The sequence below is a fragment of the Argiope bruennichi genome, chromosome 5, assembly GCF_947563725.1.
Source record: "Argiope bruennichi chromosome 5, qqArgBrue1.1, whole genome shotgun sequence".
Taxonomy (NCBI): Eukaryota; Metazoa; Arthropoda; class Arachnida; order Araneae; family Araneidae; genus Argiope; species Argiope bruennichi.
In genome coordinates this window covers 22,436,446-22,456,829 of record NC_079155.1, presented here as the reverse complement: position 1 = coordinate 22,456,829, position 20,384 = coordinate 22,436,446, and the positions used below count along the sequence as shown (strand labels likewise).

Sequence of the window (20,384 nt, the reverse complement as noted above, 5' to 3'; positions counted from 1 at the left end):
GCAATTCTCTCCCAAGGCAGAAACCCTCAGCAAGCAATCATCCCCCTACAAAATTACATTAATAATCTCGAAAATTGGCTAACTCGCTGGAAAATAAAACTCAACGTGGACAAAACAGAGGCAATCTTATTCTTCAAGAAAAATAATAACTGGCCCAAAATCCAAATATACAACACTGAAATCAGCTGGCAAAACGAGGTCAAATACCTGGGAATAACACTAGATAAAAACTTAAATTACAAAACGCACATAAATAAAACAAGAGAAAAATTTAATTTGGCTTTCAGAATCCAATACCCGCTAATTTGCAGAAATTCAGGTCTCTCAATAAACAATAAAGTCCTCATTTACCTAGCATATCTAAGACCAATACTCACTTATGCATGTCCGGTCTGGGCTGTTACGGCGAAAACAAACCTACAAAAAATAGTCGCACTGGAAAACAAAACATTAAGGTTGATAGTCAGAGCCAGATGGTTCATCAGAAATGCGGAAATCATTAAAGCTCTGAACATCCCCCCAATCAAACAATTCATCCTCAAACAAGCCCAAAACTTCTATGGAAACATCATAAATATAGACAACCCCACCCTAAGTAACCTACCGACATATGATATAAATGACACCTGCAACAAACGCAGACCTCGCTGTGCCTTTGCAATTTAAATTGCAGACAAATAATACATAACCCTTTTTTTTTTCCTCCCACACACAAGAAAATAATACTTCCAAACTAAAATAAACCATGTATGATGCACTGTAATTACTAAGGTCAGTTTCATATCGCTCCAAAGTTAACCATTTTTAGATTTACGGATGGTGGGGCCTGCGGCCCCAATGAGCCGTAATCCCTTTCAACAATTCAGGAAGAAGTCGTGTGTATCGTCAAAAGTTGTGTGTGTGAGAGTGGTCGGAGTGGCCGACGAGTAAAAAGACTACAGGATTAGACAGCAAGCAAGCTGCTGAACTAGCAATTAAATGCGCTGCGTCATTACGATTTATTGGCGGTATTTATGGTAGAAGAAAATTTTTTGTAACAGTAGAGAAAATTTTTTGTAACCAGAGAACGCATTGCATGCCATTGGCACATAAAAGTTTTTAAATATCAACCTTTGGGCTTGTATATAGCAATTTTGCTGAATGTATTGTGTCATCCTTGGCGAGTTATTTGGCGATCAAGCCCTGGCTGCGATTAAGAGCATCTGAAAATTCAAATCTGTATTTTAGATGCGCTTTTCCACAACACATTGAAACAAAGATTTGACATAAAATTACGCTTTTAGTCACAAGTTTCCATACCAAATTTGATATCTTTAAGTCATTGCATTTTTGAACTATCGCGTTTCCATGTTTCTGAATACAGATAGACAGACGGCCAACCCCACAATGGATTTGACTCGAAATTGACAGTTATCTACATTTTAGATGTATGTTAAATGTGTGTACCGAATTTATAAAAAAAATTATAAAGACTTAAATATCATTAGCAGCAGGAAATCCATAGCAAATGTTATGCAGAATATTAATTAGTAGACGGAAAAAAATTGTAGAAAAATCTGCATTTTTTAAAAAGATTTAAGTATCTAAAAAAGTTCAAAATTAAATACGAATAAAATATTATTCCAAGCATCAAAATAAAAAAAAAAATATGTTTAGATGGTAGTGTGTCGCCTTAACTTATGATTTTTAACCTGCATCAATTCGAGATAAAATTGATACAAATTATGTTCTTCTCTAAAGAACAAATTAGATTTTAAAAATAAAATACAACGATTCTTTTGTTTTACTTTAACTACAAATGTATTATTTCTTGTGATTCGAATTAAAGTCTGATGGGAAGAGATATGTTTAAAGACGATTGTATAATTTATACAAAAACATTTGTTTGATGATAAGAAACAGGAAAAAGCATTTTTTGAAATATGACTTTTGGATTCAAATTATTTTAACTACAATAAACTGCATCAATTTCATATTTGAAGATCAATTTGTCAAATTAGCGGAAATTCATTTTCTAAAGAGTCAGCAATGAAATTTATTGTTGGACATAATGAATGATACGAACGTTTCGCCTTTCCGTAAAAATTTTCAACAGAAATATTTTCCGAAGATTTTAATTCTATTATTATTTAACTATGTCTTCCTTATGATTAAATAATCATAGAATTAAAAAATGGAAATGTTTCTGTTGTTTCCTCGAAAAATGTTTCTGTTGAAATTTTTTCCCCCTTACTGTACTTTCTTATAAATGGGCAACATAATAATAATATCGTAATTTTTAAAAAGGTGCTCTTGTTGACAAAGCGCCCTTTGCATGTGTGTGCAATTCGAAAGATTTTATACAAATTTTGCACAACTTCATAGCTTTTCTCTATTTGTAAAGTAGATACTGTAATCGGTAAGTAAGTGACTTTTATGTTTTAAAAAGGGGAATCCCTTTTTTCTTGTGTTTTAATGAAATCCATTTAAAACATTGTTATTGAATTTTGTTAGTAACTCTAAATATCGGTATTTTTGTAAAATAATCGATTCATTTTATTTTTTATTAACTGATATTCTTCGCGTTTCTCATGATGTAAAAGCTTTGTTAAATAACACGAGTTCGCAAATTGTACAGACTAAGTCTATGACAAAGGATACCGATGTGCTCTGATTGGTATAAGCCTTGGCATCTTTTTGGCAATGTTTTGCCAAAGATGCCATACCGAAATATATTTTTATAAAAATAAATAAAATATGTGAATCTCCCCCCCCCCTTATTTTTTACGGTTTACATGTAATATTAATCTGGAACACATATACAGCAGAAAAGATCAAATCCTGAAACCTAAATTCAGGAAATATAAAAATTACAATTTATTAAAAGTATTTTTAGTGTGTGTTTCTTCTTAATATTATTTTGATATAGCTAAAGAAATTAGCTACGAAATCACATATTTCGTTAAAGCTTACATATTTATACAGTTTTGGCATTAAGTAATCATCTCCCCATATGTAGTTGATGGGAAAGTAGCATACGTTCAGCAACAAGTTTCAATGACTGCATAAATTATCTAATAAAGGCACGAAAATCATAGAAAATAAGAATTATTTAATTGCTGCATCGTATGTTGAGTAATTACTTTCATATAGTTTTTATACTTCTGTGCATAAACACCATTAGTTACTTGTATTACTAGTATTATTAGTAATATTTATTATTGTTATTATTAATTAGTATTAGTAGTATTATTAGTAATCTATATCTATACTTATAATAAAGCTCAATGTGTGTGTGTGTGTGTGTGTGTGTTGGCGCTCTACAGGCCAGACCGTTTGACATACAGCTACCAAATTTGGTACATGTATACCTTGGAGGTTGGGAATGTGCACCTGGGGTTTCTTTTTTCGAATTTTTAATTAGAATTTTAATTATTAATTAAAAACTAACTTTCCCGCCAAAAAAATCTTCCATTTTCCCCACCGCCAACTTTTCCACCAAAAAAATCTTCCATTATCCCCAGCGCCAAACGAGAAAGGCTTCAGTTTTTTTTTCTCCCAACAGTAATGAGGCTAGGGTTAAAATTTTTCGGCGGATTATTTCAATCGGTTTTGTTTATTTTCTTAATGTTTGATGCATTTAAAATGAAACATTGTTAATGAATCAATCTTTCAGATTCATTCTGAAGTACTTTTGAATTAAAATAAAACAGAATAAAGGAAATTAAAAATTTCTAATACGCATAGCGTTACCCCAACTGGCGTAGAAAAAATCACGTATTTGCGTTACGTAACCGGCGAAGAAAATTCACGCATGCTCATTCTGTTCTGATTGTTGCCATGGCAACGTTATCAATGGATGATTTAAATTATTTTTGGGTTAGTTGCATGCTTTTGTAAGTAAATTGTATTTATGTTAGTTATATATTTTTTTGTATATGCTTATAGTTTTAAGTACATCGTTTTTTAAGTACTTTTTTTAAAACCTGTTTTCAATCGTTTATTTTAAACGATTCGTTTTATTTTCTTAGTGTTTGATGCATTTAAATTTAAACATTGTTAATTAATCGATCTGCTCATAATGAATCTAAGAAAATTTTGTTGACCAACTCTTGAGATATTACATAAATTTAAAAAGATATTCTTTAGTGCCCATAAAGTTTAAACACTGAGTGACACTATTTTCAGTAATCAGATTATAAAAAAATGCTTTGTTTCAGTAAAAAATATTATTATATTAATTGAAGATAAATTCTTTCCACTTTAATTTAAAGCATAAATTTTACGGGTGCTAACAGAAAATGAGAGAGATACATATTACGTTATGACTGAAGGCCTTTATAATATTAGGAATGAATTATATGATAATCAAAATTTGAAGTTTTAAAATATTTGACGAAGAAGCTATTGAAGTAGAAATTGCATAAAATATTTAATTATTAAAATTTTAACGAACATTAAGATTGGCGAACCGGCTGGTCGCCAAAGGCGGCTAGTATTCAAATAAAACAATCATAATAAAAATTAGATCGTGTTGATATTCACTCGTATCTTCCATAAAACTAATGAAAGGTACAAGGCTTGAGCCAAATAAGCGAAAACTACACTATTATGAGTGCAAAACATTGCCAAAAAGATGCCAAGGCTTAAACCAATCAGAGCACGTCGGTATCCTTTGCCATAGACTTAGTCTGTACAATTTGCGAACTCGCGTTAATAACTTTATTAAACTTCAATATTCAGAACACGCACTAACGCATGCACGCAAAAGTACAAGGATAGAGTTAATAGTTTTTCTTAATTATTTAACCAGAATTAATTTTCCAATTACCATTATGCTTCTCAACAATACTACTGTTTAAAATGTTTTGAGAATCAATCGCCACAAAGTAAGTTTAATTTTCATCATTTTTTTCTAAGAATTGGCCATCATCGATCAGATTGAGACTTATTTTCATTCCGTGAATTCTGACTGATAGAAAAGTATTTGGAGGTATTTTTCAATAAATCTGTTTATTTTTCCCCCTTAATAAAGTTTAAATTTTAAAACTAAAGAGCAGAAATGGCTTTGGAATTTTTCCCAATTATTCCTTTCTTTAAAAATAAATTCATAAAATTTAGTTTATAATTTTTTAAGAATAAAAAATATTTTTCCGAATTTTTGCATTTTTGTAAAGTTACAGCCAAATAAGCTATCATAGCATTCGACAGTTCATTTTATAGGCCAATTTAAAACGTAATATTCTTATGTTTAAAGCGTTGCCCTCAGATGAATAGCTATGAATAGATGAATTAGCTATTTAAACATACACAGACGCAATTTTTTATTTGCTCTTCATGAATAAATTATATTGGCGAACAACTATGTGACTGTCGCTAGCGCGCGTGCGCGCGCGCACACACACACACACACACACACACACACACACGCATACACACACGCAATATTTTCAATGTAAAAGGTATGAAAATTCAAAGTAAAATTTTATTTTTTTCACTGCAGTTTTATTTTAATTGAAACGGGAAAATCTATTGCTGGAGATATTTATTATATATCGTGGTGTTTTCCGAAAAATTACAAGTGGCTTCATTTTTTTCATGATAATTTTAAGAAAAATTGCAAATTTTGGTTAAATATTGTGAGTAACTACTTAAGTTTCTGTTTTCAACTTTAAATATGAAAACAACCACTTTTTAAAGTCAATGATTAAAATTTCCATCGACTCCGCTCAAATTAAATTGACAAGTTTTGTATCGATTTTAACAAACAGAAACTTCAAAACAATTTTCAAGTTAAAAGAACTATTTTTTAATATTAATAAATTTAAATAAATATTATTTAATTATTTCCCTTTTTCACGTTTTGTCTACTTTAAGTCTAGTTTAAACAAATTCTGAGAGCAGTAACGTTTTTTGTGTTTGCAAAAAACATTAATTATTAATAATTAATCATTTAATCAATCGACATGGAATTTCAATGTAAAATATTCAAGTGTGGAACTCTGAAATTAAAAATCTGAGTACTTTTGAAGTTCACAGCCTTACAAAAGGTGCGCAGTTTTATTTGTAGTTGGTATGTTTTTTATCTTCGTTTTGGAGTATGCGAGAAAACCACTTCTGCCAGCTTTAGATTTTAGTCGTACAGTAATTTCGTATAATCGTACAGAAACTTCAGAAGTAGTGATTTTTAAATATCTGTAAAAATAAACTGAAAGCTGAAAAAGTGTTATTTGCAAGTAATTTCAAATGCAACTAAAAGTTATTAACGCATTTATAAACAAGATCATAAATTTCAGTCGAAACAGCTGATTCACCTTTAAACTAATTTCAAGGAAATTGGGTATCTAGTTGTTAATATGCATTAAATATAAAAAAAAAAAAGATTAGAAAACATAGCATTCATGTTGATAAGGAAACGATGAGTTAATAAAACATAGAATTGAGAATTGCTAACTATTATAAAAGGAAAATAAAAACCCGACTAAAAATGTTAACAAATATTTCTTATGTCTAGATTATTTCTATTTCATATAATTTCAAAATGACTACTGAAATTTTCCTGTAACAAGCATAATTTAACCATGAGAGTGATTTGATTTTGATAGTTCCCGATAGTGATTTTGCAGCAAGCCGTTGAAACCATAATTGCGTTTATCTGAGACGGAAATAAGTAAAAAAAGGATTTTTTTTTGTAAACAGATAGAACATCATTGTGAAGGAAAAATCAGAACAAAAAATCTTTTATTCTGTAATTCTCTTCAAATAATTACTCATTTCTTTCTGGTGAACACCATTTTATTTTCGGACACATTTTTTGTGCCACTTCATGTAGACTGTTACAGATTAGGACACCTCTCACAGTTGGATGCCTCGTCTCTCTCACAGAATCCTTCTTACACACTCTACGTTCCGATACAAAAAAGGAATTAACAGAACCTTGTACTCGACAGATACGCCATCTATCGGCGTGAAGCTGTAACATACTCCCCACCTTGAAACCCCAGGGTTTCAAGAGATTACAATGCTCAATAACATAAACAATATTACAACTATTACACAAATCTATTAAAAAATACACAATATACATAATAATAAATATCTATAAGAAATAAGAATCAAAACTTACAAATTTCAACATCAAATATTACAAATTAATTATGTTCCATAGGCAATACACAAATTTTAGAAATGGCTCTTTTACAAATACTAGACTGTGTTTTAATCTTAACAACACGAATTTTCTTATCATCGCCATAATAAATTTTAATTATTCTACCCATAGCCCATTTATAACAAGGCAAATTATCTTCAATTAATAACACTAAATCTCCTAATTTTACATTATTTTTGTCAAACATCCATTTAGATCTCTGTTGTAATTGACTTAAATAATTACGATGCCAAAATTTCCACATATATTGTACAAGTCTAGTTACCTTTTGCCATTTCTTGAGATGACTTTCTTTTAAATTTGTCAAATCAGGCTCATTCAAAGAGGTTAAAGACCTATTTATTAAAAAATGTGCAGGAGTAAGAACCTCAAAATCGTCCTCGTTAGCTGACAAGGAACAAAGTGGTCGAGAATTCAAAATTCCCTCAATTTGCACAATTACCGTTAAGAACTCTTCATAAGTTAAGTTTATTCCCTTAACAACTCTTTTTAAATGGTATTTAAATGACTTTATAGCTGCCTCCCAAAGACCGCCAAAGTGTGGGGATCTAGGTGGAATAAATTTCCACTCAATGCCTTCTGCAGCTAAATAGCCTGCCAGCTTTTCATCTGGTTTGCTAACCATTTCATGAAGTTTTTTAATTTCTCTATTAGCTCCTACAAAATTCTTAGCATTATCTGAAAATAGTTTCGCACATTTACCTCTTCGAGCCATGAATCGTTTTAAAGTCGCTATAAAGGAATCAGAAGTCAAATCTGAAACAATTTCTATATGAACAGCTTTAAAACAAAAACATACAAAAATACAAATATAAATTTTTTGTAAAGCACCTTTACGCTGAGCCTTATTCTTAATATAAAACGGCCCACAGAAATCGGCACCAGCACAATTAAAAGCAAAATCTGGAGACACTCTTTCCTTGGGCAAATTGCCCATGATTTGAGAAGGTGCAATTGGTTGGGCTTTGAAACAAATGATACATTGATGAACGATTTTTCTGCAGCTATTACGTCCATTTAGAGGCCAAAATTTTTCTCTAACAAGATATAGCAAGGAAGAAGCACCAACATGTAAATATTTATTATGAAAATGTTCTATTATAATTAAAGTTAATCTATGGCTTTTTGGCAAAATTATTTGATGCTTTTTATTAAAATTAAAATTACTATTACCCAATCGTCCTCCGACTCTTAACAATCCTTTAGAATCCAAGAAAGGATTCAAAGTTTTTAATTTACTACCAGGAGACACACAGTGGTGTTTTTGGAGACTACTGACGTCTTTGGCAAACTCTTGGATTTGGATATTTTTAATTAAAAATGTCTCTGCATAGTTCAATTCCTCAGCATTCAGTGGACCTGTTGTCTTCACTGCTTCTTTTAGATTCTTGACAAACCTGAAAACATAACTTAAAATACGAACAATTTTACTATAATTATTACTTATATCTAATATGCACTGTAAAAAACTAGGAATATTACAAATGGAAAGATTAATCATAGGATCATTATTCAGTTCAGAGTTCTTTGCAGTTCTTTTCACCTCAAGAAGATATTCATCATCTGAGACACCAGGATCGTCATTGAAGTTTGGACAGCTACTAGATGAAAGAAAAGACGGTCCATTCCACCAAATGTCCAACTGTTGGATCTTTGAAGGGAAAACTCCTCGTGATATCAAGTCCGCAGGATTCTCAGCAGTATTTACATAATGCCATTGGAAGTTCTTAGTATACTCTTGAATCCTAGCGACTCGATTAGCCACAAAAGTTTTCAACGATGTAGGTGGAGTTTTGATCCAAGCAAGCACCACAGTGGAGTCCGAGTACAAATGTACTCCATCAATGTCTAGTTGCAAGGATGACAGAACCTTAACGGTAAGCTTGGAAAGCAAATCCGCTGCACACAGCTCCAAACGTGGGATACTAATTTCTTTGATGGGAGCCACTCGAGATTTGCTGCATAAGAGTGACACCTTTATCTCACCAGACCTTGACAAAGACCTGGTGTAGACAGCACAACCATATGCATTTTTCGAAGCATCTCCGAAGCCTATCAGGTCTACTTTCAGAACTTTAGAACATACCACATGACGATCTATGTTTACATTTTTCAATTGACTCAATTCAGAACTAAATTTTTCCCACTCTCTATTTAAGTGTAAGGGAACTTCATCGTCCCAATCAATTCTCAAAATCCACAACTTCTGCAAGAACATCTTCGCTGTGATTATCAAAGGTCCTAAGAGGCCTAAAGGATCAAACAATCTGGATATGTCCGATAGCATTGTTCTTTTTGTTGCAGGTCTCACAATTTTTTGAACACTAAAACTAAATGTATCCTTTTCAGGATTGAATAGTAATCCCAAAGTTTTTAAAGTAGCTGAGTTGGGGTTATCGAAATTGTATTCTCGGTCCGACGTTGGGACATTTTGTAACAAAACAGGATTATTTGAGCTCCATTTGTGAAGCTCCATACCAGCTGATTTTAACAATTGTATTAACTGGTTTTGTAGTTCAATGGCAGAAGATAAATCCTCGGTACCACTGAGTATATCGTCGACGTAAAAATTTTTGCCAGCAGCAGCGGCTAAAGGATAGTTGTTCTGCTCATCACAGCATATTTGTTTTAGTACTCTGGTCGCCAAGTAAGGAGCGCATTTGGTTCCGTAGGTAACAGTGAGCAACTTAAATACACGTAATTTCTCTTCCTCTAAATCTTTCCATAAAATACATTGTAAATCACACTGATCTGGATGTATCCAAATTTGACGATACATCTTTTTTATATCGGCGGTGAAAACTATAGAATGTTTTCGAAACCTCAACAAAATAGCAAACAAATCATCTTGGACAACAGATCCTGAATACAAATTATCATTAAACGATTGTCCAGATGACGTTGCCTCTGATGCGTTAAAAACAACGCGTAATTTTGTAGTACTACTTTCTGGCCTAAAAACGCCATGATGAGGCATAATGTACCTTGGAGTTTCGCAAGTTGCCTGCACATGCCCCAAATTCTCATACTCAGTTAAAAATTCGCTGTATAGTTGCCTATACTCTGGTTCTCTCTTCAAACGTTGCCAAAGTGAATTAAATCTTTTAGTAGCAATGTGTTTTGATTCGCCTAAACATGGGGGGTCTATTTTAAACGGCATTTTAACAACATAGCTTCCATCGTCATTTCTGAAATGTGTTTTCATGAAAAGATCTTCACATATTAAACTCTCATCATTTTGTAATTTATCCCCCTCAACATCTTCAATTTCCCAAAATTTCCTTAAATTTGAATCCAAATCTTCTATTACCAACCCACAATGAACACTTCCGGTAGCAACAAACCCAAACACAGTATTTTGAAAAACAATGTCTGTTCCCGGAAACCTAATTTGACCCGATCTTAAAAGTTCATAGAATATTTGGGCACCTAATAAAATATCCACCTCTCCAGGTTCATTGAAACTCACATCCGCTAAATTAAAACTATCTAATTCTAGCGTATCAATGTCAAATTGTTTCGAGGGGATACAATCTGTTATATGCGGCACTACCAATAACTCAATTCCCTTTTCAAAGCTTCCGCTAACGTTCGAAATTTTTGTTTTTACGATCCAGTTAATAACAGAAGAAGATTGATTTAGTCCAGAAACCACAATGTTTCGTCTTTCTTTTTTCAAATTCAGTTTATCGGCTAAACGTTTTGAAATGAAATGACTCATACTACCAACATCCAGTAAAGCACGTGCACTCATAAACATTCCTACATTATTTTGAATCATTACATTTGCAGTACTTAATAAAACCATTTTGTTTAGATTTAAGTTGGTAGCAGTGAATGAATGCGTAGTGTTCGAAGGTGACTCATTCATCAGTTGCGAAGAGTTATGACTGGGATTTTCAATTCGCGGAACGAATACATTTGACCTTGGATTTAATCCCGCGTTAGCATTTTGCGAACGAGTTTCAGTTTCGCTTTGAGTATTTCCCAAGTGCAAAAGAGTGTTATGTCGTTTTTTGCAAATGGAGCAACTGGATTTTGAATAACAGTTAGCAATTTTATGGTGATTTAAACAATTAAAACATAATTGCTTATTTTTAACGACTTCTATTCTCTCATTAACAATCATATTTTTGAACACAGGACATACATTCAGGGAATGATTTTCATTAGATTTACAAATTACACATTTCGGAGTTTTAACTTCCGATACAAAAGCTTTTTGTGGACTGTATTCTTTACGATATTTTTGAGAATGGTTTACAATTTGCGGTCGTGAAAACACATTACTATCGTTTTTGAATTTTGAGGATACATAAATATCGCAATGCCTGGCCAAATCTGGTGGCACATACCAAGATTCTCCTTGTTTCACTCCAATATGAATTTGCAGTTCACGATCTAATGAATCAAATATTTTTTCCGAAACCATGAGTTCACAAACTCCCTTAAAATCATTTACCTTTCTTAATTGACAATAATAATCAAAAGCTGCACTAAGTCGCGATGCAAACTGGATATAGCTTTCGTTTGGACGTTTTTTCGCTTTACGGAAATTATTTAAAACTTCTTGTGGGGTGGACTGAAATTCTTTTAACACTAATTCTTTTAATTTGTCATACATACACAATTCATCTTCATTTAAATATATCATTAAGTTGGTAACTTTTTCGCCTAAAATATTTAATAGGATCTCTGATTTGAATTGTTCTGGGACATGTTTGGTTTTGAAAGCTCTTTCAAGCGATTGGAAAAATAAATTATACGACTCTGCTCGTGTAGGAACAGGAATAGTTAAAGTTTTGACACTTTTTATCAAACTTTCTAAGCTAAAATTAGAATCAGAATCGCTATTTGTTACATTAACCTTTTGTGTTACATCTTTTTGTAAATTCGCAAGCTCAAGTTGTTTTTCTAATTGCGCGAGTTTAAGTTTTTCCAATTCTAGTTTCTGTGCTTCATTTTTCTCGTAATCTTTTTTCCTATCAATTATTGACTCAACTATAGTTTTTACGAATTCATAATTATCTATATAGATCTCGCTCTTTTCAATTAAATCTTTAATAGTAACTACTTTGGCACCCGAAGGAATATCAATTTCTAGTTCCTCGGCAACTTCAATTAATTCACTCTTTTTAAGTTTTGAAAGCATTTTGAAAAGAGAACTCTGAATATATGCAACTCATAAAAACGAAACTAATACACAAATTTGGAAAACAAAAGTATACTCACAGTTACCCTGAAACCAAAACGGACATAATAATCCAATCATCGGATAGTCCAATCATAGGAATTTACACTTTATATCCATTGAAGATCACTCTAAGGATTCAGAATTCACTGAGAACAATATCAAATAAACACCCGCGGCAAAACAGAAACACTTGCCGACTTCACAAAACTCTCGATGGTTCAATACTGCGTAGTCGAAGGACCACTTAATGTAATTCTCTTCAAATAATTACTCATTTCTTTCTGGTGAACACCATTTTATTTTCGGACACATTTTTTGTGCCACTTCATGTAGACTGTTACAGATTAGGACACCTCTCACAGTTGGATGCCTCGTCTCTCTCACAGAATCCTTCTTACACACTCTACGTTCCGATACAAAAAAGGAATTAACAGAACCTTGTACTCGACAGATACGCCATCTATCGGCGTGAAGCTGTAACATATTCAATTCAACTTTGGTAGAGAAATTTTTTTATTATTCTTGAAAAGTGCTTTGTCAATTGAAATTACAAATCATAGGAGTAAAGAACTAAAAATATATATGTTTATTTCGTCTGAGTTCGCCTAATATGGCACTAACGAACTATAGTTACGAAATATTTTTTGATGTGAATTTAGCATTTTTACAGAAGCTGCCATGGCATCCTTGGAGCGTTATTTGTTGAATAATTCCTGGCAGGCATTAATAGTATTCAAAATTCAAATTTGTGTTTTAGACGTGTTTTTATCAACTAATTGAAAGAAAAATTTGACAAAAACTATGCATTTGTAGTGACAAAATTCCATACCAAATTTGATGTATTTAAGTCATTGTATTTTTGAATTATCTGTTTTATACGTTTCTGAAATTGAAGACTAATAGACAGCCAATCCATAGTTGGATTTAGCTCTTTTGAAAGGTGTTTATTATATAAATGTTCAAATTATGTACCGAATCTTATGTATATAGTTCTCTTCGTTTTGCAAATATCATGTTAGCTTATATTCGAACAGCCGAACAGACAGACTTCCTCTGAACAGATTTTACTCATAATTTCTGCAAATTTCGTGTTAAGACCGTATACAAAATTGCAACCATCTAGCTCAAAGCATTTTTGATTTATCTTTGCCACAGACAGATATTTTCTAAAAATATGCTTGTCGAATACAATGAGGTCTAAAACATAGAACATATAATATTATAAAAACGTAATTGAAGGAAAATATGTCATTAAACGTGAAAATATGTTTTCTTTAAAAATATGCCAAATACATTCATATAAAGGGCCATTAATATATTTTTTTCTGATAATCTCCAATTTTTCCAGTTGCAACCTCCAAATTTCTGTCTCTTAAATAATTCTACATTAAAAAAATTCCCAGATATAATATTTTAAACAAATCGATTCAAAATTACTGCATATATACATGAAAAAAAGCTATAGGAGCAGTTTAAATATACACAAACGTAGTAAAAAAGAATGTTCTATTAAAAATTTCCTTTCTTATTTATTCATTTTATTTATTAATACTATAATTTTGCTTTAAAGAGATTATTATTTTTATTTCAATATTTGAAGTTCAATGTTAGGAAAGAAGAAACATGACTAAATAAGAATTCAAAATGCATGATGTGTATTTTATGATAAATAAATAAAGTGTAAATAGTATTCAAAGGCATATTGTTTAAAAGAATAATAAAGAAAATCTGGATAAGCTTAGCAATTACTACTAATAAAACAGGATTAAATCAAAAAATTTTTGTGAAGCTACTCAATAATAAATGTCAGATATGCATTTTCTGACATACATATTCCTCCTTTATAGTTGGAACATAAATAGCATAATGTTGTTGATTTGCATACTTAAATATTCACCAAACGATAATTTACTTTTAAAAATATTTTTATATTCAATCTTATTTTGCCACAAAATTTATGAAATAAGAACAATTAATTTATCGAAACATTTTTAATCATTTGCTTCATTTTTTAAAAAGTTTTTTTAAAGTCAAGAGCCACTGCGTTTACATTTTATAAAATAATTTCTACAGACTTTTGCTTTTATGCTTTTTTGTGAATTAATGATCCCCAAAATTATTTATACAATTATAATTGTTTTCCTTTTATGCCAAACAAAACTTATCTTGAATGATGTAGAATTTGTTACAAGAAAAAGAAAATGGTATTTAGAACAACGCTGAAAAATATGATTTATTTTTTGCTCTCTTTTTTTTTATTCCTACTAGTTACTCCTACTAGTTTTCTTACTAGTTACTATTTTTTATTCCTACTAGTTACTCCTACTAGTTTTCTTACTAGTTACTATTTTTTATTCCTACTAGTTACTCCTACTAGTTTTCTTACTAGTTACTATTTTTTATTCCTACTAGTTACTCCTACTAGTTTTCTTACTAGTTACTATTTTTTATTCCTACTAGTTACTCCTACTAGTTTTCTTAATAGTTAACATTTTTTATTCCTACTAGTTACTCCTACTAGTTTTCTTACTAGTTACCATTTTTTATTCCTACTAGCTACTCCTACTAGTTTTCTTACTAGTTACCATTTTTTATTCCTACTAGCTACTCCTACTAGTTTTCTTACTAGTTACCATTTTTTATTCCTACTAGTTACTCCTACTAGTTTTCTTACTAGTTACCATTTTTTATTCCTACTAGTTACTCCTACTAGTTTTCTTACTAGTTACCATTTTTTATTCCTACTAGTTACTCCTACTAGTTTTCTTACTAGTTACCATTTTTTATTCCTACTAGTTACTCCTACTAGTTTTCTTACTAGTTACCATTTTTTATTCCTACTAGTTACTCCTACTAGTTTTCTTAATAGTTACCATTTTTTATTCCTACTAGTTACTCCTACTAGTTTTCTTACTATTTACCATTTTTTATTCCTACTAGTTACTCCTACTAGTTTTCTTACTAGTTACCATTTTTTATTCCTACTAGTTACTCCTACTAGTTTTCTTACTAGTTACCATTTTTTATTCCTACTAGTTACTCCTACTAGTTTTCTTACTAGTTACCATTTTTTATTCCTACTAGTTACTCCTACTAGTTTTCTTACTAGTTACCATTTTTTATTCCTACTAGTTACTCCTACTAGTTTTCTTACTAGTTACCATTTTTTATTCCTACTAGTTACTCCTACTAGTTTCCTTACTAGTTACCATTTTTTATTCCTACTAGTTACTCCTACTAGTTTCCTTACTAGTTACCATTTTTTATTCCTACTAGTTACTCCTACTAGTTTCCTTACTAGTTACCATTTTTTATTCCTACTAGTTACTCCTACTAGTTTTCTTACTAGTTACCATTTTTTATTCCTACTAGTTACTCCTACTAGTTTTCTTACTAGTTACCATTTTTTATTCCTACTAGTTACTCCTACTAGTTTTCTTACTAGTTACCATTTTTTATTCCTACTAGTTACTCCTACTAGTTTTCTTACTAGTTACCATTTTTTATTCCTACTAGTTACTCCTACTAGTTTTCTTACTAGTTACCATTTTTTATTCCTACTAGTTACTCCTACTAGTTTTCTTACTAGTTACCATTTTTTATTCCTACTAGTTACTCCTACTAGTTTTCTTACTAGTTGCCATTTTTATTCCTATTCCATACTAGTTACTCCTACTAGTTTTCTTACTAGTTGCCATTTTTTATTCCTACTAGTTACTCCTACTAGTTTTCTTACTAGTTGCCATTTTTTATTCCTACTAGTTACTCCTACTAGTTTTCTTACTAGTTACCATTTTTTATTCCTACTAGTTACGCCTACTAGTTTTCTTACTAGTTACCATTTTTTATTCCTACTAGTTACTCCTACTAGTTTTCTTACTATTTACCATTTTTTATTCCTACTAGTTACTCCTACTATTTTTCTTACTAGTTACCATTTTTTATTCCTACTAGTTACTCCTACTAGTTTTCTTACTAGTTACCATTTTTTATTCCTACTAGTTACTCCTACTAGTTTTCTTACTAGTTACCATTTTTTATTCCTACTAGTTACTCCTACTAGTTTTCTTACTAGTTACCATTTTTTATTCCTACTAGTTACTCCTACTAGTTTTCTTACTAGTTACCATTTTTTATTCCTACTAGTTACTCCCACTAGTTTTCTTACTAGTTACCATTTTTTATACCTACTAGTTACTATTTTTTATTCCTACTACTTACTCCTACTAGTTTTCTTACTAGTTACCATTTTTTATTCCTACTAGTTACTCCTACTAGTTTTCTTACTAGTTACCATTTTTTATTCCTACTAGTTACTCCTACTAGTTTTCTTACTAGTTACCATTTTTTATTCCTACTAGTTACTCCCACTAGTTTTCTTACTAGTTACCATTTTTTATACCTACTAGTTACTATTTTTTATTCCTACTACTTACTCCTACTAGTTTTCTTACTAGTTACCATTTTTTATTCCTACTAGTTACTCCTACTAGTTTTCTTACTAGTTACCATTTTTTATTCCTACTAGTTACTCCTACTAGTTTTCTTACTAGTTACCATTTTTTATTCCTACTAGTTACTCCTACTAGTTTTCTTACTAGTTACCATTTTTTATTCCTACTAGTTACGCCTACTAGTTTTCTTACTAGTTACCATTTTTTATTCCTACTAGTTACTCCTACTAGTTTTCTTACTAGTTACCATTTTTTATTCCTACTAGTTACTCCTACTAGTTTTCTTACTATTTACCATTTTTTATTCCTACTAGTTACTCCTACTAGTTTTCTTACTAGTTACCATTTTTTATTCCTACTAGTTACTCCTACTAGTTTTCTTACTAGTTACCATTTTTTATTCCTACTAGTTACTCCTACTAGTTTTCTTACTAGTTACCATTTTTTATTCCTACTAGTCACTCCCACTAGTTTTCTTACTAGTTACCTTTTTTTATTCCTACTAGTTACTATTTTTTATTCCTACTAGTTACTCCTACTAGTTTTCTTACTAGTTACCATTTTTTATTCCTACTAGTTACTCCTACTAGTTTTCTTACTATTTACCATTTTTTATTCCTACTAGTTACTCCTACTAGTTTTCTTACTATTTACCATTTTTTATTCCTACTAGTTACTACTACTATTTTTCTTACTAGTTACCATTTTTTATTCCTACTAGTTACTCCTACTAGTTTTCTTACTAGTTTTCATTTTTTATTCCTTCTAGTTACTCCTACTAGTTTTCTTACTAGTTACCATTTTTTATTCCTACTAGTTACTCCTACTAGTTTTCTTACTAGTTACCATTTTTTATTCCTACTAGTTACTCCTACTAGTTTTCTTACTAGTTACCATTTTTTATTCCTACTAGTTACTCCTACTAGTTTTCTTACTAGTTACCATTTTTTATTCCTACTAGTTACTATTTTTTATTCCTATTAGTTTTCTTACTAGTTACCATTTTTTATTCCTACTAGTTACTATTTTTTATTCCTACTGGTTACTCTTACTAGTTTTCTTACTAGTTACTATTTTTTATTCCTACTAGTTACTCCTACTAGTTTTCTTACTAGTTACTATTTTTTATTCCTACTAGTTACTCCTACTAGTTTTCTTACTAGTTACTATTTTTTATTCCTACTGGTTACTCCTACTAGTTTTCTTACTAGTTACTATTTTTTATTCCTACTAGTTACTCCTACTAGTTTTCTTACTAGTTACTATTTTTTATTCCTACTAGTTACTCCTACTAGTTTTCTTACCAGTTACTATTTTTTATTCCTACTAGTTACTGCTACTAGTTTTCTTACTAGTTACTTTTTTTTATACCTTCTAGTTACTCCTACTAGTTTTCTTACTAGTTACTATTTTTTATTCCTACTATTTATAATACATTTATGAAGTTAAGATGCTTCTTATTGAAAGCGAAAATCATGTTAAAGCTTTTGGTTACTATTCCATATCTTAAAAACTTTTAGATGGAATCTAATAAAATGTGGAACAAATGTATTTCAGGTCTTTCTCTTCTGATTGGCATCACAATAAATTTTGATTTTTCTATTCAAAAACTTTTTAATTTATGAATTAAAAAATCAACAAATAAATATAAAATATACTTTTATATTTTTAAAAATCCTTTATAACTCTGGTTTTTCCTGAAAGGTATTTTAATGTCAAATAAATCATAACTTTCAGCGTTGTTTTAAATAACATATATTATTTTTAGTATTATTTAAAGGGAAATTAATGAAATGAATTCGTTATATCTTGAAGCGTTATTTTAAGCTGAAAAACAGGATTCTTATGTAACATTTGGCATTGAAAATTTCAATTAGTCATAACTTATTAACTGTTTACTCAAAAATAAAAGTTTTTTTACATGCATTCGATCTATTTTAATCTGGAAAATTTGAGCATGCATTGAAAATGGGGTATTACCATTTGAAAAAAATAGATTTTGATAAGTCTAAATATGAAGATGGCATCTTCCATGAAAAAAATGTGTCATACAATTGTAGAGCGTATTTCTTCACTGACAAGCATTTGCAGTTTTATTGCATGCTAATTAGTTTGAATTTCCGATCAATACCCTTCTTCTATTTTGGTCGACTGTACTACCAGAAGGAATTACTAATCGTTTTAAAAGTGGCAAAATAAAGTTGTGCTTTTAGATAGAAATTAACGTACAGACTCTGAAAACATCATTGCAAATTGGTATTTAAGGTTTGTAACTTTGTTGGTTACACAATGAAAGTCGCGAAACAATTTCAGAAAAGGCGACAATAGTTAACTTAATAAAATGGGGGTAAACGTATTGGAGAACTGAAAAGTTACTGTTAAAATAACGGATTCTGAAATGTATGTAAAAGAGGAGTTAACCCAATTGATATTATACAGATAATTTCTAAAGAACGTTATACTTATGCATGAACATTTTGAATAATCAATATAAAAAAATCTGAATCGTCTTTCAATCCCATTGAGATCAGAATTACTAAATACAGGGTGTCCCACAAGGTATGCAGCGTCTAATATTATAAAAGATTCGGGTAGAACAAGTCAAGATGAGTATTTAGATGGTTCCCGAATATAGCGTCGTAGTCTAATTAAGGTGTGAAGCTTGTGTTATGAAAACTTCAAGAAATTAGGGAGGAAAAAAATCAAGGGAAAATCAATGTTTATTGAGAATTTTGGGGTGATTGCAATTTTTTTTTTTAGTTTTTTTTCTGCACAGCCGCTGGTGATTGCAATTCATGGTAAGTCAGCACCATAAAACCACGATGTTAAAAAAAAAAAAAAAAATGAAGATTTCGAAAGATTCAAGAATTATGGCCCTAACTGAGATCTGAAGATTCTTTTGTTAAATTCCAAGTGACGTTAAACCTTATCGAAAAATCTATTATAAAGAGACTGAATCGATTGAGTTGAATACTTCCATTGGAATTTGATCGTAGAGGGAATTTTCTAATTGTTTTCGCTGGGAATTATTAATGTTTTTTACTTATCGATTTACTGTCTCATTGTGTTGTTATAGTCTGTGTATTTTCTGTAGGTGGTTCAAGGTCACATTTTCTACCTCTACCGGTTGTCTGTCTCGCAACGCTGAGGCAGATAACAGTGTCACTTTTTTTTTACACAGCTGTTAAGGTATTCCGAAGGTAAGGTATTCCCGAAATGTACTGGCGTGGAAAAAAAAAAAACAAGCTTTGTCGAAACCATGGCACCGAAGAAGGAAAGAGAGTGAAGAGTTAGGAAAACGACTGTCCTTGAAACGCCTACAGAAATTACACAGACTATAGTGTCTGCAAGAGCTATTTTTTGTATTCATCAGACCGTGTTTTTGTGACCTGCACTTTAGATTTTGGAAAATGTTAGAGATATAAAGCGTCATTTTCCTTTATCCAGCGAGTCGAAATATCATGAGGTTTTATCTGCTTATTTTCCCGATGTTGTGAGAACAACTGCAACAGTTTCAAAAGCAAAATTTGAGCTTAATTTTTATTTTGGATAATATATTTTTTTTGAACTTTATGCTCAATAATTC

General features: G+C 30.8%; 2 protein-coding genes across 2 annotated transcripts in view; one reads left to right on the top strand and one right to left on the bottom strand.

Moving 5' to 3' along the window:
- Positions 1-450: 450 nt before the first annotated feature.
- Positions 451-10,127, bottom strand: LOC129968207 (uncharacterized). The gene is made up of 4 exons (XM_056082060.1): positions 8,633-10,127; positions 7,982-8,113; positions 7,853-7,930; positions 451-557 (listed from the first exon to the last, which is right to left on the bottom strand). The coding sequence occupies exons 1-4, from the start codon at positions 10,125-10,127 to the stop codon at positions 451-453; spliced, it is 1,812 nt and encodes a 603-aa protein (XP_055938035.1).
- Positions 2,304-20,384, top strand: part of LOC129968206 (retinal-binding protein-like) — a 56,184-nt gene continuing 38,103 nt past the window's right edge. Inside the window, exon 1 of the mRNA XM_056082058.1 lies at positions 2,304-2,398. The gene's annotated coding sequence lies outside the window, so the exon portion shown is untranslated. The remainder of the gene's footprint in view (positions 2,399-20,384) is intronic.

Bases quoted from the DNA above. Each gene is read 5' to 3' on its own strand.
- LOC129968207 (XM_056082060.1), bottom strand. From the start codon at position 10,127: ATGCCTCATCATGGCGTTTTTAGGCCAGAAAGTAGTACTACAAAATTA. The intron at 8,114-8,632 runs GTAATATTCCTA...TTTGTTTCAAAG, and splicing joins TATGATTAATCTTTCCATTT to CCCAACCAATTGCACCTTCT. The intron at 7,931-7,981 runs GTGCTTTACAAA...TTTGTTTTAAAG, and splicing joins GAATAAGGCTCAGCGTAAAG to CTGTTCATATAGAAATTGTT.